Source organism: Protopterus annectens, chromosome 3.part0 (assembly GCF_019279795.1).
Source record: "Protopterus annectens isolate FY-2018-M chromosome 3.part0, PAN1.0, whole genome shotgun sequence".
Lineage (NCBI taxonomy): Eukaryota > Metazoa > Chordata > Ceratodontiformes > Protopteridae > Protopterus > Protopterus annectens.
In genome coordinates this window covers 216,062,538-216,088,595 of record NC_056731.1, presented here as the reverse complement: position 1 = coordinate 216,088,595, position 26,058 = coordinate 216,062,538, and the positions used below count along the sequence as shown (strand labels likewise).

The 26,058-nt window shown below is 39.0% G+C and overlaps 1 protein-coding gene across 1 annotated transcript in view; it reads left to right on the top strand.

The window, feature by feature from the left end:
* Positions 1 to 26,058, top strand: part of DNAH11 (dynein axonemal heavy chain 11) — a 4,606,558-nt gene that overhangs the window by 516,752 nt on the left and 4,063,748 nt on the right. The window contains exons 10-12 of the mRNA XM_044065542.1: positions 3,897 to 4,027; positions 14,180 to 14,190; positions 21,859 to 22,043. Of these exons, the coding sequence (XP_043921477.1) occupies positions 3,897 to 4,027; positions 14,180 to 14,190; positions 21,859 to 22,043 (327 nt within the window). The remainder of the gene's footprint in view (positions 1 to 3,896; positions 4,028 to 14,179; positions 14,191 to 21,858; positions 22,044 to 26,058) is intronic.

The window sequence follows — 26,058 nt, the reverse complement described above, 5'->3', positions numbered from 1 at the left end:
TTGGGGGCCCCCTAGGGACTTCCTGTCTACATTTCACCCTATTGCTGATACCCCTCCTAAACAACCTTTTAGTTCATGCTGCAAACTGACTGACCTGTAGCTACAGTGCTCTTAATTACTACAGGCCTGTGTACCACACTATGTTGGCCCATCTCACAAAGGGACAGTTACTAGAATGTAGTTGCACCAATGATACATTGCAGGACCTGTATGTACAGGTCTGGACTTGGGAACACACTAACCCCCCCCCCCCCCCCAAAAAAAAAAAAGACTGCCTAAGTATGCATCCCTCCGGTGTTAGAGTGGGATGAAAGCAGAGGTTCAAATTTCTACAGTCATGTATTTCAGAGGAATGCTGACATACATATACATACACATAGCATGCTTCCTCATTCCTCAACCTGCTTACATGCCTGAAGTGTGATTGTGAGGAAAGTGAAAAAAATAACAACTTTGTTGCTCCTAGACAGTACACTGCCTCTGCGCAAACTATAGTAACTTCTTTGTACACATCTGAGGTCTGTTAGAAAAGTAGAAGAATGAACACACTGTCCTCAGCCCAAACACAAGCTATAATAACCTCATGTACACACCTCTAAGGTTTGACTGTGATGACAGTTAAAGAAGTGATAACCTCACAATCCACCCCCCCACACACACAACCTACAGCCGTTTTCTGTACACACACATCTGAGCAGAGCTGGTTTTATAATGGGTGCAGCTGAGAGGAGAGGCCATTATCAGATTTATTCTAACAAGGTCATATCAAACCCATGTTCGGGTTAAAGAGCATAATCAGAAAACTAATATATTTTTCTCCTCATTTCTGCAACTAGCAACAGCTTTTGTGGGGCCCCCACACGGTCAATGGATGATTAAAGGAGCCCCATGTTTCCATTTATACAGTCTGGGGAGTGGGGGCTCCAATTTTATAAGATCTAAGTGTCTGAATGTTCTGTGATATATATTACCCATTACTTTTGAAATATAATTACTTGTTAACTACATTTTTAACTGATACCCAGATGAATAATGTGTGTGTCCTGGCATTACACTCTGCAACACTGGTATTGTCACACCAGATCAGTGGCTGCCGTTTAGCAGTCATCAAACAGCAACAGGGGTAAGTCACTTTTATTTACCTTCCCTGATTCTTCTCATAGTTTTGCTCTATCCTTTGTAAAATGTTTGATTTGCTTGTAAATCATTCAGGATTACAGAGAGTCAATAAATCCAGACATTAGAGCTTTATACTTATTTGCCCAAAAAATGAAAGCTGATGAAAAAGGTGTTGTACTACAATCTTTTTAATTGAAATAGTGTAATATTTGGAACATGTTCATGATTTTGAGCCTTTATTCTGCTATTATAGGTATGGCAATGAATTATTCTGCAAAGAAGTTGAAAGTTGCAGTAACTGGTGTTCTACCAGTGTTTATAAAACTCCCCGAAAAAGAAAACCATCCCTGAAGATCAGACTCATCAGCTTTTCTTAAAATCCAAGGTTTGCACTGAGAACAGTCACTCTGGGCTGCTGTTCTCTCTAGTGTTTACCTTGCTTATGTTCATTGTCAGCTTTATACTAATGGGGTCATATCACAGACCTGTTCAGGTTAAAGAGCATAATCAGGAGATTAACAAATTGTTTTACTCTCATTTTTTCCCCAACCAGCAGCAGCTTTTGTGGGGCCCCCACATATATTCAAGGATGGCTAAGGGGCCCCCTTGCAACAACTGGTATTGCAAATACCTAAAGTTGGCGATGTTTTTAGTTTTAGTGGGCTAAATGTTCACTAGCAGAGTTTAACTAAGCCAGGGGTAGTATGTCAGTAGTAAAATATTTAATGAAATTGTGAAGCTTGTTGCTTAATAAAACACTGTTACTATAACCAGAGATATCTTTGAATTTTAAAGGAGATACAAATACAAATACAGATACAAATACAAGTTATTACCCATCTGGTTTATTAAGCAAACAAGACTCTTGTACTAGCTTTTCTTGGTTTGACAGACCTGTTGCAAAATATCAGGGTAAGGCAACTTGCTGTGGTTGGGGGCCCCCCAGGAAAAGGGCCCCAACGACTGCAGGGCTCGCTGGTGCTTAAAGCCAACTATGTAAGCATCATCAATGCAAAGTTGTTCAAATGCATTCACTAAAGAATTTTGTTTAGGAACATATAAGCTAGGTTTTCTAAACATAAAATTAAATTCATCATTGTTACCATCATACATAGTTTTTAGCATGAGGTTATGTGTAAATAATTTAATATCAAACACTGTTTCAGTGATATTAGTGTCCGCTGTAGGAATAAACAACAGACCTTTTTTCAAAATGTTTAGTTCTTCCTGTGACAAATTATATGTAGACAAGTTAATTACTAGTTCTTTTTGTTCAAAAAAGCTTTCTTTATTGTATATGGACTCGCTGAGCCTCCCTAATGTTTCCTTTTGTTTCTGGTGTTGCTCCGTCCTCTCTGGGTTCCATTGTACTGGTCCCTGCCTCCCCTGCTCGCTGACCTCTCTCTGGTTGGCAGTGGAAAATTCAAAGAGGGTGGGCTCAGAGTTTGTAAAAAAAGGCATAGAAGAAGTGTGTTGTGTTGTTAAAATACATTTTATAAGTTGTTTCACCTTTAAGAACTGAATGATGAATCATTTGACAGAATTAAATGGTATAAGAATAGTGTCATTTAGATTCTATCCATATACCTGAAGAAGCATTATTGTGAAAGCGCTTGTGTCTGTTTTTTATTAAAAAGTAACAAAGAAAAATATGTTTCTTTACACTTGGCAAATGACTATTATTTTAGTACACTATACACATTTTAGATGTTAGTGATAAGAAGACACTGTTTTTGAGTAGGTTTGTGGTTTAAGTAAGCATGTATATACATGTTTTGAGGTAGCACATAAACTTCATACTTCTAGTGTTACATTGTCCAGGCACAACCATGTGCTTACCACAAGGAGTCATCCCTCTGGGGAGTTCTAGTCTGAGGAACTAAAGAGACTTTGGAGTAAGTGGGTTAGTTAAGAGAATACTGCAGCACCTCCCTTGGAATCTAAACAAAAAGAAGGCTTGCATTGGATCCCTGAATGGAATATGCCACTGCTTGCAGGGATTCTCCTTATGATCGACTAAGCAGCTGGTTGACAGGTGTGCGACACTGCATAATTCCTGAGGTTGAGGAATATGCCATTACCTATTATTTGTTTGATCTCTGAGTTTGTATATATAATTATCAGAAGGTATTGGGTGTGCAGGGGACTTGCCCTCCCCCCTCCAAAAAAACAACTTTATTTATTTATTTATTTGGAGCTTGAAATTTGGTCTGCACTGAAGTTGTTTTGCAACTCATGGCTATTAGTATGTTGGTGTTTCTGACATTTTGACATTAGTGTGTTTGGTCTTTCCTCTGTGTGTGTGTGTGTGTGTGTGTGTGTGTGTGTGTGTGTGTGTGTGGGTGTGGGTGTGTGTGTGTGTGTGTGTGTGTGTGTGTGTGTGTGTGTGTGTGTGGGTTTTGGTGGGTGTGTGCTTGTGCATTCTCACTTTATCACCAGCAACTTACAATAATAATTGGTGCCCGAGTATGGGATTGTCTGTACAAAAGCAGTAAAGGGCACACTACTTGCAGCATTTGTTGAGCTTTGCCATGTCTAGAACAGCAGAAAATAACATTGCAACAGAATAAGTCACAATGTAGAGCGTATTAAAATGAATGTTAGTTTTATCATTTTTACTGTGCAAAACAGTTTGTGGTAGTTGTTTCAAAAAGTAGGTTTCTTTCAAGAAACTAAACCAGGACAGTCTTATAAGCAATATTTCTGTGACAAAATTTCTGTTGCGAGGTATATTACAAGCTTGACTTCACTGTTGCTGTATTTAACTATACTCACAGGTAGAGAAGAGTGATAACACTATTGTAATATGCAAGAACATGCCACAAGTATCAGGTCACCTGAAGTGGGCCAAGCAACTCAAAGAATGGATTCAGAAACTCTGGTCAGAATTTCGGTTCATTCATCACATGTAAGTATATTTTGATTTGAAGAAAACGGCGTAATTGCACATCGCATGCTGTCTTAATTTTTTTTTAAATACATTTCTGAAAGAAGGCAGTATTAAGTAACTATTGAAGTGTGTTCATTTCAATTTCACCTATAGAAGAAACAGTTACAACTTCAAAGACGTCATAGTTGCACTGGCACATTTGACTTGCTTGGCACCAACTCCATCCAAACTTTAAACTGGATTAATTATCAAAATGTTCTGGTCTAGACATTTACTTTCTTAAAGCTTCTCATGGGTTCCTGAAAACATAGTGCACAGGTATGATGGGATGTGCATAAAATATATTTTACATTAAGGCCTACCTTTGAAAGACATCACTCCACCTCTTGACATGATGCAAAATATCATATTTTGTGGTGGTAGACACCTGTTAAACATAAGTGCTTCTGACATGGTCTGGTTCATCTTTTTAATGACTAAAACTGAATCTCCAGCCTTTAGTCTGCTATGTACCAGTAACATTTTCATAAGCTTTAGCTCCTCCCTTTTACCCATAAATCCATGAACACTACAGTTTTCCTCCAGATCTTTTCTGCTGCTCACTGCACTTTCAAGGTGAAATTGTTCCAAGCTTTCTTCATTCTTTGTAGCATTTATAAATGTGACAGCTATTAAGTATGACTTCTTTTCTATTGTCTTCATTCATTTCTTGCCTTGATTGACCTCTTAGCACTTCTGCAACACATGAGTGAAAGATTTCCTTTATTTTCTCTCTTTGTTCCTTCCTGGGGTCATGTGTTTCATGCTTTAGCTGAGCATGTTACCTGATTGTTATTAGTGTTTGCTTATGTATACAAATTTATAGATATCTTTCAATACTTAAAATTAGTTTGGCATTGTTTGTGTTGTTTCTAGTCAAAAGCAGTGTGCCGTGGCAATTGTGGTGGTGTTGCTGTTCCATTAGACCGTTGGCTGCTCTGAAGTAAATATAGACAGACTGTCTGGGTTTAAAAAGTAGGAGGCCTGTGGGCACGTTACCTTCATGGATTTGGCATCTTGAGTGTGAGCATGTGCATATGTTTGTCATCTTACTGAGGATGGTGACATTAAAGCTTTTGGTTTTAGGTGAGTTGGGATTAATGTCTGCACTGGAAGGCTCTGTGCCAGGGTGCTAGTTCTAGGTCTGCATTAATACTGGTCAATGCTAAGGTCGTGATGCCAGGATTGTTAATATCATTGCAGGCATCCAATCCAGTCTCAGTTCTGATGTTGCAACCTGCACTGCATAGGCTTTCCCCAGAGTCTGCTTCATTTACTTGCCTTTCCCACTGTAAACCCCTTTCTCCCAGCATCTAAGTCTGGAAAAAGTTGTCTGCACTTGGTCAGAAGGTCTTAAGATCTCTGTCAGAAACAGATCAAGAAGTTTGATCTGTGCTGCCAATGGGTTTTCTTGAGATTGTTCCTGACAAGAGAAAGCATGCCAAGACGTTGTGTAAGAAGAAAGATATTTTTACTTACCTTTGGCATCTTCAGAGCCAGAAACCAGACACTTCTTGGAAAGGCTGATTCCCTTGTCCCCTTCCAATGACCCCATGTGTGTGTGTGGGGGGGTGATCTTACTGCAGGAGAGAGGATGGGGACGGTGACCATAGTCTTCTTCATTGACTTTGGAAAAAATTATTTTGGAGGCTTTAAGATATTTGCTTGGAAGTGTTTACATAGGTATTTTATACCCCAAGTAGACTCCAAAGAATATTTCCTCAGGTAGATAGCACATGTTGGAGGTATGATGGGAAAGAGGTAATTAGGTTCATAGCCTAATTGAATCTAATTGGGAAAGTATTTTCTGTTAATGTAAAGAGTTGACAGACTTTAAAATTTCCTGCAGACAACTGTATCAGAAATGCTGGGTGAGCAAATTGGGATAACTAAGGAAATTATTTTTTGAGCTTTGATACAGAATCGGAATTGCCTAGACATAGTAAGGCTTTTCTGAGTCTAATTATGGTGGCTGCCAAAAAATAATTACTAGAAAATGGAAATCAAAGTCTAAACCAACTGTACTAGAAGTAGTGAATATAGTAACAGAGATAAAACAACTGGAAATGGGGTCTTTAGAAAAGGGTAGGAGCAAGTTATGTAGAAAAAAAAGGAGCTGTAGGAACAATACATGCAGAATAATGTTTTGGAAGAGGAATGCAGATTAAAAGAAGGCAGGATTTGAATGAGCTATGTAATGTTTGAGAACACTTCACAATGCCGAAATCCTGAAAGATCGAATTTCATATGGCCAAGACCATATGATCAAACTTTCGGAATCCCGTCATTGTGAACGGAGATCTGCGTACAGCAAGGAATGGGAGATTTCCCTTTTCCTCGTTGTAGTGCGATCTCAGAGTTGGAATATTTAAGTAGTGGGGGTGTGAGGGCACAGGGGGATTTTAGAAACATTTCTGCTCAAAGATATTTCAGAAGCTGCATCATGGAGTATAAAATGTTATAAACTAGAAGCTCTGTCTAATGGAGGGCAAGTTTTGGTATGTCTATCCTGGGTTCTAGATGTAAGAGTACTGCGTGGAATGCTACCTTAAAGTGATGATTTCCTGTTTGTGACAAACTAGAAAGAAGATAGTACAATTGTACAAGATAGTTACCATAATAGTAGATATTTGAAGAGCATTTCTGTGCTCATGTTTGACATGTCTTTGTATAGTTATAATGTACTGTTTGTTTTAAGATGTTTATGAAAAGTTATTTTGCATACTTTTCATTGGAGATGTACCTAGCCTAGTGTGCCCACTTCTGTTCCCTGATGTGGCACCCCTCCTCAACAGCTTAAGGAACAAAAAAAAAAGCTCTTTCTTTTTAAACTGTATTAAACTGATTGTAACAGCTGTTACAATTTATGCTGTACACCAAACAGAACGTTGCAGTGCTTCAGTTCTCCGAATGCCAGTAATGCACAGAAGACATTGAGCACCACAGCAATTAATTTCTGACAGCAAATGCAATATCAGCACTGAAGGCCAATCAGGATCTACTGATCATATTTCCTAATACTTTGTACCCAAGGCAACTGCATCTTAACACCATTTTAGCTGTGCCCCTCTCTTCATGTTTATCTGAGCACTGAAGATTTGTTTACTATGACCAGCATTAGTTGTGTTTCCCTATAATAACCTTGTAGGTTGGGAAGTCCTAAGCTGCCCTGCACCACATGAAGCATTATTTTATCCCAGCTCAGCCTGGATCTTTGCCACCACATATAAAATCCCTTAATTATTTCTAAGTAAAATCTCAGAATCTGAAGTTGTCTTTTCTGCCTGGCTTCAACCTGTGGATTATCAGATCTAGCTTTGATCTGAGATTGTCCATTTCCAAAGACTTCAGCCCCCAAGCTCCTACTCCTTCTCCTCTACCAATAGTACCTTGTTGTCACTACAGCTACCTCAGATCTTGTTTGCTGCCTACCAAGATAGCAGCTAGGTCTTGAGCTCCACTTTAGGTGTATCCTTTTTGGTATGATTTGGCTGTTTTCTTTTCTGTCATCTATTCTTCTACCCAAGATTTATAGTTTTAGTGCTGATAGATACATAGTGTTGATAGGTAGCTAGGTAGTGGTTAGGACAGACTAGGTTTAGGTAGTATTTAACTTTTTTTACTGTTGTGGTCTGTTTCTGCCATTTTTTTCTCTGTATGTATTATTTAAGTAAAAAAAAAGTTTGTAGTAGGATTTCTTGTTGTAGTGGTGTTTTTGTGTGTTACTGTTTATTTACATGGATAAGGGTTTTAAAATGTGTGCGGTGTGTGACCATAAGCTCTCATCACAGGACACACATGTTGGATGCATTTACTGCCTTTGGGGCTGCTTATTTGCAGACTGATTGCTCCATTTATGACAGCTTTGATACCAAGGCTGTCAGTGAGCATAGGGATTAGTTAGTCCTGAAGGGTCTTATGCATTCTGCTGATGCTTCTTCCTCTGGCGCTCTGCTTAGTAAGTCAGACAAGGGTCTGAGAGAGAGTATTAAGAACCCCAGCCTGCCTAAAGGGATCACAAACAAGCAGCTTCCCTTGCTTCTAACTAGCCAGATCTAAAGGTCCAAAGATCTTTAGCTCCTCCAGCAGCATCTACACCGGCTTCGGATCCGACTCTTCTGGCCAGTTTGCTGTGAGAGCAGACTACTGGGAAGGTTTTTTCCCTGATGCTTAGTGTCCCCAGCCCTTTCCTGTCAAAAGAGGTTTCCCCTCAGGCAGGGTTCACTTTCCTCTTTCACCCTTTAATCCTAGGGAATTGTCCCCAGAATCATCCCCTTCTCCATCTTGGATTTAACCTTCTCTGGTTCTGGTTTGGTCCTCTGAGCCTTATACTGGTAGGCAGGCCTCTAAGCCCTACATTTTAGGCTCTTCAGCTTGGTCAGTCCTATTGTTTCCAAGTATTAGACCCTTGTATTTGGAGCCGCTGATGTGGTCTTTCCTGCAGGCTCACTAGATCTGATCAATTGACCACCACCCTAGGCTCCGACTCTGTCTCATTTCCTTCCTTGGGCCTTGTGGCCCTAGGGTTTTTTAAGCCAGTTGCCTTACCACCACCTTGGTCGGGTCAGACGGCTTGGCCAATTCTAGGTGAAACCCATATCTTGACCTTCTCAACTCCAGCAGTCTCTGAGTCGACACTTCAGGACTACAGTTTCCTGGTTGGGGTCAGTGCTTTGAGTCTCTGAGTCATTCCTTCTCAGCACCTCAGTGCTCGACAATTACTCTCCACTGTCGGCATTGGGGCAGACAGGAGTGACGCAGTTGTCTGGCATTTCCTTGGAATCTTCGGATCCCTGGGTTGCAGATCCTGGAAGCCAGCTTCAGTCTGTCTTAGATGTAGTAGAAAGGATGCTGTCTGGATTGGAGATACAGTGGTCATCTCCAACCAGCATCCTCTCCCTTCCTTGTCTGTGCCTGTGGACCTGCACCAGCTTGCTTCCAGACAGCCCATTGCAATAGGGTTTTAGATAGGTGTCCAAATCAATAATTCCTTCCTTAAGTAGAACATTCAAAAAATAATAAATTTTTGAATATGATACATTGATTTAATTTCTTGACATCCGAGAATATTTTTCCTCATCACTTAAAATACCCATCATTTTGTCAATATTTAACATGCTGTCCGTAATAACAATCCCACCCCCCTTGTCAGGTTTCATGATTCGTGTATTTTTGTTCTTCCTTAATTCTTCTAGTAATACTCTTTCTCTATAGGGGAGGTTGGGACGTATTTTGTTGCACTTCATTTCCTCCCTGAGTTCTTTTTCTACTAGTGTTTCAAAATGTTTAAGTCGTGGGTGTGTGTGTGTGTGTGTGGGAGGGAATGAATGTACTTTTCTTCAATTTGTTGTAGAGTTTGTTTTCCTTGCGACTGGCTCCAGGTGTAATGCAAATAGCAGTGGGGACAGGAGCTGTCTTTCTCCTGTTTAGCATAAAATCAATAGATGGCACTTCCCCTGACTTGGTGGTGGTGTGATTTTATGCATTTCACATGTGGGAATTATATGAAGAGAATAATTTATTTTGTGGAGCATGGATATTTTGGTTGTGTGTAATTTTGCTTAAGGGTAACAAGGATATCGTATAATATAATGCTGAAGAATAGAGATCCATTTATCACGCTTGCACTGTCATAGTGCTAATGTGAATGAATAGCTCATCTACATAAACAGCTGTAATGATAACCATATAGTAGTTGCCTGTATTGTATCCAGGTAGTATCTACAAGCAGCCACTCTGTCCAGAAGAATATGGTGCTAAGAAGAATTCTATGCTCAGAAATTTCAGGGCTATGCAACACAAATTGGATGTATTTTAGTCAAAGGCAAAATTGTGTCAAGCTTGGCAATCTCTATGTTTGTGGTTTCCATATTGTTAAGGTAAACAGAAATAGCATTTAATGTGCTGCTGTTTTTCTTTCCTGCATTAGAACAACGGGTAGAACAACTTCACTGGTAACGCCATTCTTGGTAGCGTAATATTTATTTAATGAAACTTATTTGTCACTGTAGCATAGAAGGAAGAGAGTATGGACTTAACGAAGTAGGAATAATTTATAGCTTAGGCTGCTATTAATCATACTTGTTTCCTTGGATATTAATTGAAGTGATGCAGCTGAATGGCAAAGCATTTTATGTGTGGATCACTTGAAGCAGAAGTGTTCGCTGTTTACATTTAATGAATGAAATAAAGCAGTGTAGTATGAACTTAAACTGTACATATGCAGTGTAGATGGATGTCTAATCAGATTCTGTTTTTTTTTTTTGTTTTTTTTTCCCTAACGAATCAGCAGGGTGCAAAGAAGGCAAACTTTTTTTAACTATAGCATATTCTATTCACTTTCTTTGAATTCGCCATCACTCATGCTTAAAATCTTTTTTTTTTTATTCCCTGTGGGACTTCCCCAATGGCTTTCTCTCTACCTTCCTGTCACTCCCTTTTAGAGGTGACAGACATTCTTAGTCTGGGCAAGAGTTTTTTTGGGTCTTTTGCACCTGTCCAGCTGTTTGGGGGTGCTTATCAGCCCTTAAATTTTCCTGGAATGTTAGAGTCCAGCGTTTGAGAGAAGGACCAATGCTAGTCAGAAAGAGATCCCAACCATATCTCATGTAACCTCTCCCCAGTAAGGGGCTTGCAAAGTCATAGTAGCTACATGACAGGGGGATGCACATTCCTTCACATGTCTGCCTCCATGACTCAGCAGCACATTTACTGCTTCAGCTTACAGCAGTGCTCACCCACAGGTATGGTCCTCGCTCCTCTGTTTTTTTTTTTTTTTTTTGGTAATCACAGGCATTACATGTTGAGCTTGTTACCAGAACTACACAGTTGATTTGAATGCTGAGGATCAGTATGTGCATCCTGCTTCCACTACACAGGCTTTAAAGTGCACTCACACCCATTCCCAATATACTGAAAACACAGCACTTTCTTAGTGGCACACAAGCAGGCTTATCTCCTCTCCTACTGTCCCAAACAGCAACAATAAGAGAACATAGCTACATTTTTAACTGTCCTAATGAGCCACATTTCTGAATCATCTGATTTTATTTAAATAATTTTTGTTGTATTTCTTTAGCAAAGAAACTGCATAGCTTGTACTTGCTGATGATGCTAGTTACTGTTCAAGTTACTCGTCTTCTAGTATTTTGCATATGCTGATGGTGAAACAAAATTCAGATGTCTGTTAGTTAATGATTGTAATCATTAATCGTTGGTATAGACACCATTTTTGACCACGGTGAACTGGAACTTGGCTGAGGAAGTGTCTCTACTACATGTAGAAATGACAGCAGTGTGGGCATTTGATATAAAATGTAAAAGTCAAATTAGCATGGCAGTTACACAGTTCATTCAACTGTGAATCCAGCTACACTGCAGAGTTTGTGGTTACTTAAATATAAGGAATTCAAAATAAGATTTGTCTAGTGAATTAAGTTAATTTTCAGCTGAACTGCAGCATACTTTGCTCTTATCCTTACCAAGGCATTTCCTCCCTTAGGCAGGGCAGTATGCCACATGCTACTGGAAGAGCTGTATTGGTTATTTATACTGCTTGTCTTTTTTAACCTTGCTTTTCTAAATACTGGCAACAAATGATAGTTATTTTTAGGTAATCTAAGCATTAAAACACTGTTTCTGAAAACAATTGTCTATGGTCACATAATTTGCTTGCATGATTCTCCAGGCTAAGCCCTGCTTCCTAGACACCAAGAGAAGTTTAAAGAAATCACATTTGTGCTTTAAATGTTTAGAGTTGAAATTAAAAAAAGCTGAATTTGCAGCCAGTCCGTAGAAACTGCATTTCTTCCAGACAAGTTCACCCATTCCTCAAATTCAGAAGGAAGGGAACTTGTGCTCTATTCACTTCTGTAGTTAAGCATAAGATCCACAGGAAAAAATACCATAGATTAGAATGTGCAAACCAAAATATTCCCAGGTTAAGGACTATCATCTTTATATTCCATTCCATTTGCTTAACAGTCAGAAACGGGCAGAAAGTCTGTCTGTTTTGCCCTTTTAAGTGTATTTGACGTTCTACGGCCATTGCATTCCTACCTTCCCTCTTATAATTTTTCCACTTTTCTCATGCCCTCTTGAATGTCTGTGTGGGATTCCCTATCCATCAGCCATTCCAACAATTCATTCCCTAGATCCACAACCTTCTGTATGAATGCAGTTGCTTTTGGTGATCCAGAAGTAGTTAGTCCCTACAATGCAATGGCTGTGTCCTTCCTTCCTAATCAGCTATCACCTAATCATTATGTTGTATTAAGAAGAGCTGTAGTGCCTCTACTAGTCATATTTCATGTCCCTTATCCACTTATTTTTCTGTTATCATGCTGTACACATCACAAAGCTACAGGTACTTCACAAGTTGTGGAATTATTTATTTCATACAGAACTGCCTAAACCCCTTACCTCTTGGCAGAACACCTTCAATGGAAGCATGGAAAATAAATTAAATTCCCCACTGTACTACATAATATCAGTAACAATTAATATAAATATTTAACTACCAGTGAAGTCTTTAAACCTTTAATCTTTCTTTTTAAACACACTTAACCAGTGAATATCATTAACAAGTTCACAATAAAAATAAGATGAATAAGTGTTAAATAAAATCAAGAATTTAATACACAGGAGGTTCAGGTTCAAAAGTTTACTAGTGTACACCAGGAGGCAAAAAACGTACAAGTACAGAATTTTGTCTAACATGAAACAGGAAGCACACAATTTTATATAGTCTTAACATTCAAGCTGTGCCCACCTTACTGACGTGGTATGTCACAGGGCATCTACATCACTTTAGCTTACAGTCCTCTATTCATAAAAACTGCTGATGCTGTATATTTAAAAAAAAGTTTTCCTCTGGTAACAATACGGCCTTGCTATCCACCTGGTCAGACATAATGTCTTTCTGTAAAGTTACTTCTTCAAGGTTTCACACCAGTTCGAATACAATAGCAGATTCAATCTTCTAATACACATCTTCGTTCACTGTAACACTTTCCCACCAGCTGCATGCTATCTTAGTAACACATATACAAGGCCAAATCATCCCAGCAGGAAAGAGCAGAAGATTTCATTATTTCACATATTTAATTTCCTGACCCAGCAGATAATCACTTGTGAAAAGCATAAACATTAAAACTTGCTAAGCTAGCAACTGCCAGGGTCAGAGGTCAATTTGCTACAAGCCACACTGCAGTTTCAAAACTACTTGCATTTATACATGAATTTAACCTTTCTGTTATATGATTAATAGAATAAAATGCATTATATACTACTTTGTTTTTAAACTAGCATTTCACATATATTCAAATACACATTTTTCTAACAATAAGCATCAATGAAAAAACATGAAACATCATAAGTTAACATAAGGTACTGAACTCATGTTCATTAATAAGATTCTGTCAATTCAAATGCAATCCTTTAAGTTTCAACATGCCATACTTGGAAATTATTCTGGCTTTCAGTACATTCAAGCATTATTTCTCATATCCCCTTTTTAAAAAGGTGTGGCCAAGATGCAGAACTGAAAACCATTTACTTTGCCATTATGTAAGTACAAGGTACTGTTGGTATGTCAGTGCATTGTTGCCTAATGTACTGTAATTGTTCTTGAATCCTGACATGTATAGCATATGAAATATATATGACACAGAGCTAAAGCACGTAGATCTAATGGCATATACCACATTTGATAGAGTACAAGTGAAAAGTTGTTTAACTTTAAAGGGTCTTTGTTTAATAAACATTAAACTTCTCGAACAAATAACTGATATATGTTGCATCATATGCACGAGTGCTTTTTTTCTCTGACCACTCTTTCTTTGGGCAAAATTTAAAGGATAACATCTCTGCTAAGATTCAGCAATCTTGTATAAGAAAATGTTGGGCATGTGGAAAGAATTGTTCTTAAGTCAGCATCTGCTTTTAAAGTATCAGTTATTTATTATTTCATTTAAATGTTTTGAGAAATTGTTATGCAGTTACAAAATAAACAGGGGAGTTAGCTTCATTGTTTATACTGTCTCCAATTCTAACTCCCCAGCACTCCTGAATTTGCAAGTTACTCTCAACATATTATACATCAAGCAGTACTCTAAGCAGACTTCAAAGAAGTTTTCCCTCAGGTACATAGGAAATGTTGGAGGTGTGATGGGAAAGGGAGAGAGAGAGAGAGAGAGAGAGAGGGAGAGAGGTAACAGAACATGGCTTCTGGAAGTATAATGAGTTGGCACATTTTAAAAATACCCTACAAAGCACTTTGTCACAAAGGATGAGTGAGCAAATGGTTGTAACTAAGGAACTTATAGTTATTATTATTATTATTGCTGGGGTGCCTTCTGTGCAGAGCCTGCATGTCCTCCCTGTGGTCAGGTGGGTTTCCTCCGGGTGCTACGGTTTCCTCCCACATCCCAAAGTCATGCTGTAGGTGGATTGGGTACTCTAAATTGGCCCTAGGTGTGAGTGCGTGTGTGTGTGCCTTCTGTGGAAGGTTGGGTGCCGGGCTGGCAACTCTACACCGTAAAACTCCACTGCCAATCATGAGCGGACAGGTGATCTGCTGTGGCGACCCCTAACCGGGAAAAGCCGAAAGAAGAAGAAGATTATTATTATTATTATTATAATAATTATTATTATTATCATTATTTGTTATTATTATTATTATTATTATTATTTTTTTTTTTATTTTGTTTTACATGGGACATTGGGACATATCATCTGAATTCCCTAGGCATAATAAAGCTTTACTAAGTTTAATAGTATTGGGTGTCAAAAAAAAAAGTAATAGAAAAAGGAAATCAAAATCCAAACCATTTGTAATTGAAGTACTGAATATTGTGAAGGTCATAAAGGAACTGCAGGTGGGTTCTTTAAGAATGGGAAGGAGCAGCTTACATAGAGATAATTGGAATTTGTAGAAGCCACACATGAAGAATGATGTTCATGCGGAAGAGTGAGGTTTAAGGGAAGACAAGAGATGAGCATTGTGTAATGTTGGAATGAATGTTAATTGCTGAAAAAAAGACATGCACATATACTGCACGAAAACCATTTAAAATGTCACTATGGTTTGTTTTCTGTTCTATTACTGTATGTATGTCATTGTTTAAACTGTAAGAAGGTAAAAAAATACCAAGTCTTCTGCATGTTGCTTTCATATAACCCCTTTCTAATGAATGGTAACCAATTGCTTTGTGACTAACTAAATATTCTTTCTTAATACATCTGTTTCTTCGCACTCAGAGACATTCATAATAGAACTTAAACAGAAGTGTGAGCACTTTCAGCTGGAAGGAAAAAGTGTTCACCTCTTGCACTGTGCCTCCTGCACCCTACCCCTCCTTCCTAGGTCTTGCAGACCCTATGTTTTTTTGCTAACTTTGCATTCCATTGTAGCAGCATTAACTGCCTTCTCTTTTTTACCTTTTTGCCTCTACTTTACACCCTTGCCTGTACCTGTGAGTACTCCTTCCTTGACCAGTTTCCATAAATGATCGCCCCTTTAATTTCACTTCCAATCTCTTAAGTCTTCCTGGAGTACTCCCCCAAACAACATAATCCACTCTTTTACATCCCACATCATTATCTTAATCTTGTTGTTACACTTTCCTCCTCTTCTGAAGCACACAGTGGCATGCTCATTGTTACCTACAGTGCCTTAACCTGGACATTCACAGTGCTCTTAGCCTTAGTTTGGTCAATGTGCATGTTTTTGGTTTTGCTGGTACAGTCCTACACCAGCTAGCTGAACACCATTTGTGGTCCAAGACCTGATTCAGCCTCCACTCCTTTGATGACCTGGAGCTAAGAATCTTTCAGTCTTCTGCAGGCAGATTCACATTCTCCATGACTATTAGCATCTGCTTCCTACCACATTCCAGTTTAGTCTCTACTCCAGTCTCTCATACTCTTCTCTTGTTTTGTCTCAACAAGCAACTGTGTGAATGACCTGAAACATACCTCCCTGGACTACATGAAAAGAGACATGGAGGAGCTCTCTGATCTTGTAGCCCAGGCCGGTATGACCCTAGCCCTGAGTAGTATACTGCCATCACCCAGAATGATACCCCAGTACAAGGACAAAATGATTGACTTCAACAATTGGCTAAGCTGCTGGTGTCATTCTAGGGAATCCAGTATCTGTCTGCCTGGGATGACATGATCAACAGACCACGATGCTTTACCAGAGATGGCCTGCACCTGTTGCCCTTGGGATTCCAGATATTGGCTAAGGCTCTTGCCACCCCTATAGTGCCTTTTTTAGGCAAGGTTCAAATGACTAATTTACCACCGTAACAGGTACAAGCAAGCAAAATCTGAGGGTAATGCTACTCAATGCTAGTAGTCTAAACCTCAGAATTCATTCACTCGAGGCACTCCTTAAAATGGAGAACATCGACATCTGTGCAGTGACAGAGACCTGATTCAAGGCTCCAGAGAGCACCCCTGCATTACCAGGCTATAATTCATACCACACCTTTCAGTCACCTAACCTGGACCGAAACACTAAAGGTGGAGGTGCGTCCATATTCATTAAGGATATCCACACCTCCAGGCTAGTTGCTCAGCATAATGCATCAGAGATTATCCAAGTGCAACTAACTCTAGGCAAGACCGCAATCCAAATTGTAACTTGCTACAGATCCCCCACCATGCCCCAGGATTCCCACTCCTCATTTCTTAATACAGTGGAAAATATTAGGGTACAGCCCAACACCCTAATAATTTCATCTACCCCACCATTAACTGGGAAAACTACTCATGTACCAACTCTTTTGCTCAATGTTTTCTGGAATTCATTAATTCCAATGCCTTGGATCAACTTATCTGCACCCCCACCAGGGGCAGCAGTATCCTAGACCTAGTAATTACCAACATGGGCAACCGGTGTTCCACACCAGTGGTCAATTCCTTTTTGGTCAGATCTGACCATAAGCTAATGACCCTAGACATCCACATCCCGCCCCCACACCCCATTAGAGAAACCACAGTAAAAAATTTCTCCAAGGCCAACTTCACACTTCTTAAGACAGAAGTGGCAAACTTCATGACACCCATGCAGACAGACAATAGAGGTACGACTGCTGAATCCTACATAAGCACTTACACGAGTGCATGGATTGTGCTATCCCTAACAGAACCAAGATGCTATCCTCCAAAAAAAGGAAGCCAATCTTGTGGTCCCTTGCCATAAACAAACTCTACAACAGAAGAAAGAAACTGTTGCAAAAAAAGTGTAAAATCCCGTGATTGGAGGAACTCCCTGGTCAACCTCAGTAAGAACCTGAGATCCCTCATAAAATCCTCCAAAGCTAGTTACGAAAACAAAATTGCCACTGATTCTAAAGACAACACAAAGCATTCTATAGCTGTGTCAAGAATCTCAATGGCAACACTCAGATCTTCTCTGAGTTACAGCACAATGGCACTAAATATACAGAACCAACTGATATTGCCAACATCCTGGCAGATAGGTTCAGTGCTAACTTTACCCCCCTCTCACCCTCTAAAGGGCCCATCTTTATACTGGAAGAATGCAAAGATCCTGTAATCATAGCTGCAGAGGTAAAAACTACACTCTGCAAAGCCAAGAACACAGTATACATGGGACCTGACAACATCCCAGGCTGTGTTCTACAAGAACTACAGAATAAACTGGCACCCCACCTAAGCACCATGTTCAATCATAGCCTCATCTCAGGCTTTGTGCCATTGAATGGTGCACAGCGATGGTTATCCCACTCCACAAAGGGGATGCCACCATGGACCCCGGGAACTACCACCCCATTACCCTAATGAGCCTGGTCTGCAAGGCCATGGAACTTACCATTATGGAACTTATAAACAAAGACATTGGTAATCTCCAAACTCTGGACCCCACCCAGTTCGGGTCTGTAAAAGACAGATCATGTCTCCTAGACCTGATAGACTTCTTTAAAGCAGTCACCAAAGCCGTAGATGAGGGTAAGGTGGTTCACACAGTCTATCTAGATCTCGCCAAGGCTTTTGTCACCATCCCCCACTCTGGAATTATGGATAAACTCACTAAACTAGGCATAAATCCCTATGTCGCAAGATGGGTTGCCAACTGGCTGACTGACAGAACCCACACTGTGAAAGTAGCAGACTCCAAATTCGACTTCAGACTAGTGACAAGTGGAGTACCATGGGGTTCAGTCCTGGGTCCTCTCCTGTTTGGTATCTACTCCTATGAAGTACAAGCTAACACAGAAGGTCTTTGGCTAACTAAGTTCGCAGATGACTGCAAACTAGGAGCCATAATCAAAACTCCTAATGATGTGGACATCCTACAAAAGGGCCTCACAGAGACAGATGCCTGGTGTCAAAGCCATGGCCACAAGCTCAATGCCAAAAAGTGCATTGTCATCCCCTTTGATAAAAACTCTGTACCCATGAGCTACCACATAGGTGGTAGTCTACTTAACACTGAAAGTGTGATAAGAGATCTTGGGACACAGGTGGACAGTAGTCTATCCTTTGATAATCACATCACCACAGTAGTCAGGAAATCCTTCTATGTGGCACACCTCATCACAAAAGGTTTTTCATCCCAGAAAAAAGAGGTCATTGTTCCTCTCTACTCGTCACTCATTAGACACATTATAGAGTGCAACTCTTCTTTTGGTATGTACCTCATAAGACATCTACAGCAAATGGAAAGGCCGCAGAAGTATTTCACAGAGGATTACTGGCCTCAAACAGATGCCCTATGCAGACCGTCTCAAAAAATTCCAGCTTTACTCCATTGCATATCGCCTACTCAGAGGCAATCTCACAAAGCTATGTCAAACCCAGAGCTGTTGAACATGCCCCACTTAAAGAAATCCCAATCCCTCCGAGCTACATGCTGTAGGGACCTAAACCTTGTCACCACAATAAACAAAACATGCTGGAGGGATAGATTCATGTCCCAGAGGCTTCCCATACTCTGCAACAAACTACCTATCTCTGTCAAACAAAGCTCCTCATTAGCACTCTTCAAGAAAAATCTTGATGATTGGATGGGAAATAGGAAATTCACCCCAGGGATCACCTCTGTGGCTCTGCTCAACAGGGGCACAGGAAAATAATTTTCTTGGGTGGCAAAAGCCAGGGTACCTTTTTGACTAAGCTTATATAGGCCCTAGGGCCAATAGCCTAGTGCCTACCTATGAACCTGTGTTTCAACCCATTATCCGTTATCCCCCCCAACCCAACAATTCTTTTACTTTATCTTCCTGGGCACTTAACCTAGCTTTTAATCCTGCTCTTCTTTATGTTGATTGCTACTCAACCCCATCTTTCCTTAATATGTCTTTCTTGAACAACCTGTATCCAGGCATGTCCATGTCACGCCCCTTCCTACCCTTGTTTCCTTGATAACAGCAATGTCTACCACAGTCTGAGCCATCCATGTTAATCTTCTCTGTAAAAATCAGATAGAAGCAAATGTTGCATCCGGGTTTGTAGGCACACAGTAGCACCACCCACAAACTCCTAAAACCCTTGTCTCTCTACATTGTTCTCCCTCAGCTATAATTTTTGTAGAGGTGAGCTTATCCTTACTAGTTTCATTTCACAAACTTCCTTGCTGTGATCAGCTGACGTAGGTTCTGTGTTCAAATGGTGAAATTGGCCATTTGTATTCATTTACCTGTTCTTCCACTCCAAATATTTCTGCCTCCTTTCTGATGAGTTTACTTAAATACACATCCCAACACAATCAGAAGGTAACACACCTGACTAGTACCCTATTTAGAGATTTTAAATCTTTAAAACTGAACACTTTTTGCATTAGGATTACATCAGCATGTATAGACATTATGCCATACAATCAAAAGAAACACAATTTTGTTGTTACTTTAACGTTAAAGACTGTGATCATAACAGCACATTTACCTGCTTGTATCCTAGACCAATGCACACCATTCATATGTAGAATTTAAGATCCTCTGCTGATAAATCTCTATCAGGATATGTGATCACCTTCTTTTTTGTCCTAGTAGTTTTACAAAAAAAGTTACTTACCTGCTGTATATACAAAACTCTTTTTATCCAGACAGTTTTTTGAGAGCTCTTATTTCTTCCATTAAAACTGATTCATTGAAAATAACGAAGGGCCAGATGCCAGGAATGTAAGAGGTATCATGGGATCTTGTATTTTAAAAGAGGCTTAAAATTCCTTCAGTTTTATTTTAGAAGCCTTTCTAACAAAAGTCCTGACTTCATAACTTCTTATGACACACGTGTCATGTAGTTGCTACATCAAAAACTTGGCTGAAATCTTTCATATAAAACCGTGAATGGGTTGCCACTAGTTAAACAGTATTTTGAAAAGATTATAAAGGTAAAAAGGTGATCCAGAAAAACCAAAAACTGTAAGAAAAACCTAGCCAAGCTAGAGTTTTCACTGTGTGATACCTTAAACCTCCTGTAATAGAAGCCCATGGGGTATATGCAAATGACCCCCTAAGGACATCAAGTGTTTCAGCTGTATGACTTCTGAATGTCCATGACTTTTTCCTTTTTAATTTTTTAGGGACAGATTCAGGCCAGTAAAGCCAAATAGCACTAACTGTGGATGTGCACATTTCGTCCTTATGACCTCATCAGTACAGCATAAATGGACTGTTTGCTATACTCTGGTTGTGCATTAGGGCTGGCAACTCAGCACGTAAAAATCAACTGCCAATCATTAGTGGACCGGAGTTCCGCTGTGGCGACCCCTAACCGCGAAAAGCCGAAAGACACAGTCAGTCAGCTATACTCTAGAAACACAGGGTCTTTAAACCCTGCTCCTTTTAGATCTGTATTTCTTGCTGTTAACAACTTTGGTTGCTATAACAGTACTGTCTGCAGTCTGTAGTAACTTCTCCTTGGGTGAAAACTCTAGATCTGACATAGAGATCCATCTGCGCCATTTATCTAGCAGTTTTACCTTGTTATCCAATTGTATCATTTACAAAGTACATATGCAGCTTTACCTTTCTTAGTCTTGCTTTAAATAATTTGATGGTCTTTTGTATGGCGTCATATGTGCAGGAAGAAGAAACTTTAGGTAGCTTGATCTTTACTAAACAGGTCCACTTTACTGTTTCCCAAGGCAGTACCATGGTAATAAAATATTTAGCTCTATATTAGTGCATTTTGCTGTATTATTCTCATAACCGTAGTATTGTGCTGGGTGTCTTGGGAACACTGCATCGAAAAATGTTTGATTTCTACACTGGATGTCATATTTATCCCAGTATTGCTAGTTTGTTTACTCTTTCTGTTCTGATTGCTTGGTCATATTGAGTAGTCCGCAGTTTAGCAGATGTCTAATAATCACTGTATACTGTCTGTCATACATTGTTGTACTGCATGCTACATTTTTCTCTCTATTACCTTTGGAGTCTGCCAGTTGAGTAACCTGTCCACTGCATCTCATGTAAACACTTGTCTGTTACCATTATGTCCAGGTCATTGCTGACAGTGCTCCATTTTTTATTAGTCCACTTACTTGGTCGACAAACATACAACTCAGGAGAGAAGTCGTCATGCTGTTCTGTTTTGCCTTTTAAGATAGGAATTGGAATACTGGTCCTGGTAACTTGCATGAAATGAAGAAGAGTAGTAGAAGGAGCCGTCTTTGGTATTTGATGACCGTGTACAAGTAATTTTTGGCAGGATTCACTGTAAATCCTTGATACGCACCAGCTTTGTAGATGTTTAGCACTCACTTAAGTCTCCACCTGTTTAATTCTATCTGTCTGTAAAATAACATGTTTATATTCACTTTAGGAGTTTTGAAGGTCCAGAAGCAGCAGTGGTATATCAGAAGTATATGGAGATGTTAACACTGCTTGATCAGTATGAAGAACAAATGTATATTGAATGGACCTGTGGAGTAGATAACATTTGCCAATTTAATCTTCATCATCCACTTCTCACACGTAATCCTGAGGACTCACTTCTCAGTGTTAATTTTGATCCCAAGGTATTGTTAGAAACATTTTAATTTTGTTTGCAACCAGAACAAGTTTGTTGATTACTGTAACATTTATTGGAATACCAGTCATGTTGTGCAAAATCTTGTTTGCTTTCCTGTATGACGAGACATTGAGATTTACCTTTGATGATATTTTGTTAAAATCATTTTACATTTTATAGATCAAAGGAGGTAGTAGCTGTTTACAGATAGAGGATTATTTCTTTCCAAGATGAGGCAATGAACTTTAGTAATTAAAAGTAGAACTCAAGTCCATAAGCGTGAGAAGAGTCACTTGACTGCACCCTTTCGAAAACAGCTGTAGATAAGCAACAAAAGTATAGAATAGAGGTCTGACAAGGGCAGGCCGGTGTTCAACATTGGATTACTGTTGCAGAAAACTAAGTTATTTGGGTTATATCCTGCTTTGGATATGACCACCAGCCAGCTTTCAAAGCTTCAAGACTGATTCCATGCTTTCTTACTGTTGGAGGCTCAAGCAGAGCCACATTAAAAGACAATTTAGGTGCCACAAGTTTCAGAAATTTCTTGTCGCTGAAGTGCACTCCTTCTTCTGGTTTCATTGAACTGGTAGTTGCTAGTGATCCTTCACGGCTGGGCAGGTAAGTACTCTTCCGGGGAAAAACTTCCTCATTTTTTTCTGAGGAAAAGCGTTTTTTCTGTGAAAATATTATTTTTATGCTAGGATTATTTTGGGGGTGTCATATCCAGTGGGAGGTTTATTATATGAATGCTTGTGTGCAAAAACTGTGTAAAATCTACTTTTCTGCTGTTTTTCAGCATATATTTGTAGAATTTGTGTGCTAGTGGCAGGACGTTGAGCTTTTGGGGTTTTGTCATTTACTTGTTTTTACCACAAAATACTTACTTTCTTTAAGAAAAAAACAATAACTGTAAAAGAAATCCCTTTTTCCTCTCAGGAGGTTTACCGACCTTCACAAGTTTTTTTTCTTTTTTTTTTGCTGGACCATGGATTAGTTACCAGTCTCCTCAGTTCTTCTGTACTCTGGCTCCTTCACTACTTCAGTCACTGATAGGTGACTCTGCAGTGGTCGGACTTGTTTCTTCTGACTGCTCTTCAGTGTCCCTGTGGTATAACTCCTTGTGAAGCCACTAAGTACTGTGAGCTAGACATTTCCATTGAGACTGTAGGGTTGTCCTTAGTTAGCAAGGGAAATCCACACTTTTCAGTATCTGGGAAAGGATGAGGTGGGGATCTATTGCATAGCTGAGCTAGGATGCCATCAGGATTCACTGCCATTCTTCTGTTAAGAAAAACAATGTGACTTCCTTCATTTCCTGCAAGTATTAAGCAAGTATTTGCCCATTTTGAAATCACTCCTGTTTGTCAGACACTCTTAAAGTAGAAGTTCCCGTCTGTTCCCATCACTCCTCACTGTCATGGCTTACAGTTTCAGTCTTATCTTACATAACCTTTATTAGCTAATTAACTTAGAAGTCAAACCCTTGTAAATGAGGATAGGCCTTGTGTAGTAATCTGGACCTAGCATAGCTCATAACTACCCTGGTTTGTAGAAGATAACAGTAATAAAACTGTGTGTGTGTGTGTGTGTGTGTGTGTGTGTGTGTGTGTGTGTGTGTGTGTGTGTGTGTGTAGAATTCTCACTTCCTAGATTTTTTTGTTCTTAGTCTTTTCATTGTCAGCCCTTCCTCACCATGTCTGGCTTTAATCGAACAAACATGTAGGTTAACTAGAACAGTTAATGTCAAACTTGTGATCTACTTTAGAAACCGTAGGTTTTACTGTAAATTTTTGCGGGTTTAAAAAGAAATACATTTTAGACCAAATAGTTTGTAGTATGTAGTAATTAGCTAAACGGCTGGCAGACAGTGAGCATTTGTATATTTATTGTGATTTTGATCTCATTATGGCACTGAATATCATACTATACAAGGACGTTACTTAAAAAGAGATGATTTTGGAATAGAAAAGCATCTAGGTGAATGGCATGTTTCCTGAGTTTAATGGCAGAAGATGGGAGTTAATCAAATACAGGGGTAGCAGAATGGACTGCAGCTGTGATTCAACAGGGTTGCAGTTTTCAGGATTTTTCTGTATGTTTAGTTCTATCGAAAAATAATATTGGCCAGTGAGTTTAATGGAAAAGCAGTAAGTGAGGCTTTTGAACTCTCTGTGCCCTAAAAGACAACTTGTTCAATTAGTCTGTTAAGGTTGTGTCCAGAAGTGAATTAAATCATAATAAGTGTAATGCTGTGTCCGATGACTGACAAGATCATCACAAGTTTTAACAGAAGCTACAGTTTACATATATAGTTCACTTAAAGTTTATTTATTTATTTATTTTTTTTAAGTGAAACCTGTATATATAGTGTGCTGCTTTATGTAGCCCCATAGGAAGCACATTTTAAACAGCTGGTCCCCTGACACAACATTTGTAATAGGTGTACATCACACTGTCTGATAACTTTTTCATGTTGGGAGCTCTTATTTTGAGGGTGCTTTACCGCTGATTTTACATGTAAAAATAATCTAATTTTTAGAATAACATCCAGCTACAAGTGGGACTTTCTTTACTGAAATGTAAATAATAGTCTTCAAAATTCGCAAATAACATTTTAGCAAGTCCTTTAGTCATGTTCATTCAGTCCAGGGGACAATAATGTTCCAGTTAAAACAATCCATCAGTGTTCTTTAGTAGTAAGCAACAGATTCAAATAAAAATTCAAGTAAACATGTGTCTTAAAGGATTTACAAATATTTATGTAAATATTTTTTTAAATTTCATGTACAGAGGTCTCATGACCTGATGTAATCCTTTGATATATATATATATATATATATATATATATATATATATATATATTAGCCACTTCCTTTACTGTTTTATTCATACTGATAAAGCTGTGGGTAGCAGTGAAACTGGTTTATGGTGAATAAAAGAATTCTTGAGTATCCATTATATTGTGTACATTTTTGGAATTCATTAATGGTGCTGAAATTGGTGTGCTTATAGAATATAATAACTCTGAGATCACTGTGTCTCAGGAAGAGAAATAATCATGCTCATAATGTTACAGTCTTGATTTATAAATGAAAATCCTTGGGTCCACATATTTGTGACTAAACATGAGTGTCAGTCACAAGTGTCAGTTCTAAGCTAGGTATGCAGCAACAACAAAAAAATTAGTAGCACTCACATTAGAGATATGTAACGTCATAAATGTCAAAATCCATATTGATGTTCATCTTATTGATCATTGCTGCAGTAGCTTTATCTTTATGGCTTGTATCTTGCCCAAGATATAAAAGTCAGCCAGCTTTCAAAGTTGCAGGGGAGCTTCCATGTGTCCAAACCATTAGGCAGCTTGAACTGAGCAGACTAAAAGACAAGTTTGATTGCCAGGCACTTCAGAACTTAACTGTTGCTGAATAATATGCTCCTCTGAGGCTTTCAAGGCTGGGCAGTCAGCTTGTGCTGTTCCTTTGCTGGGCAGATAATTCCATTTAATAATTTGGTGTATTCTTAATAATTTCCTCTTCAGGAAAGTTATTTTAAAACTAGAAGTTTATGTTTTAACTGACCATCAGAAAGACTGTATTGTACTTTTAAATAGGAGCACTCTTTTTTTTCCTGTTAGTTTAAAAGTTAGATTAACTGAAAACTATTATTTTCCTGTGGATAAATTGTTAATTTTACATTGTGATGCTAACAAAGTGTTTTAAAGTGCTTTTTTTCTGTTTGTCATTGAAAAAAGTGACTTTTAAAGACTTCTTGTTTTTACCGGCATTTGCTGTTTGTTTTCACTGGGAAAGAGCCACTTCTGTCCATCTTCCAGTCACAAAAAGAAAAAGTTAAGCAAACAGCCTTTGCCATCGGGTCTATATTACATATCCGAATGCTTAAATGTTCGAATCGCTAAAGTCGACCTTTAGCAATCGAACATTTAAATGTTCAAATAAGAATAAAAAAAAAATAAAAAAAAATAAAGGGTGTAAGCAGGGGGGGCAAGCCCCCCTGCA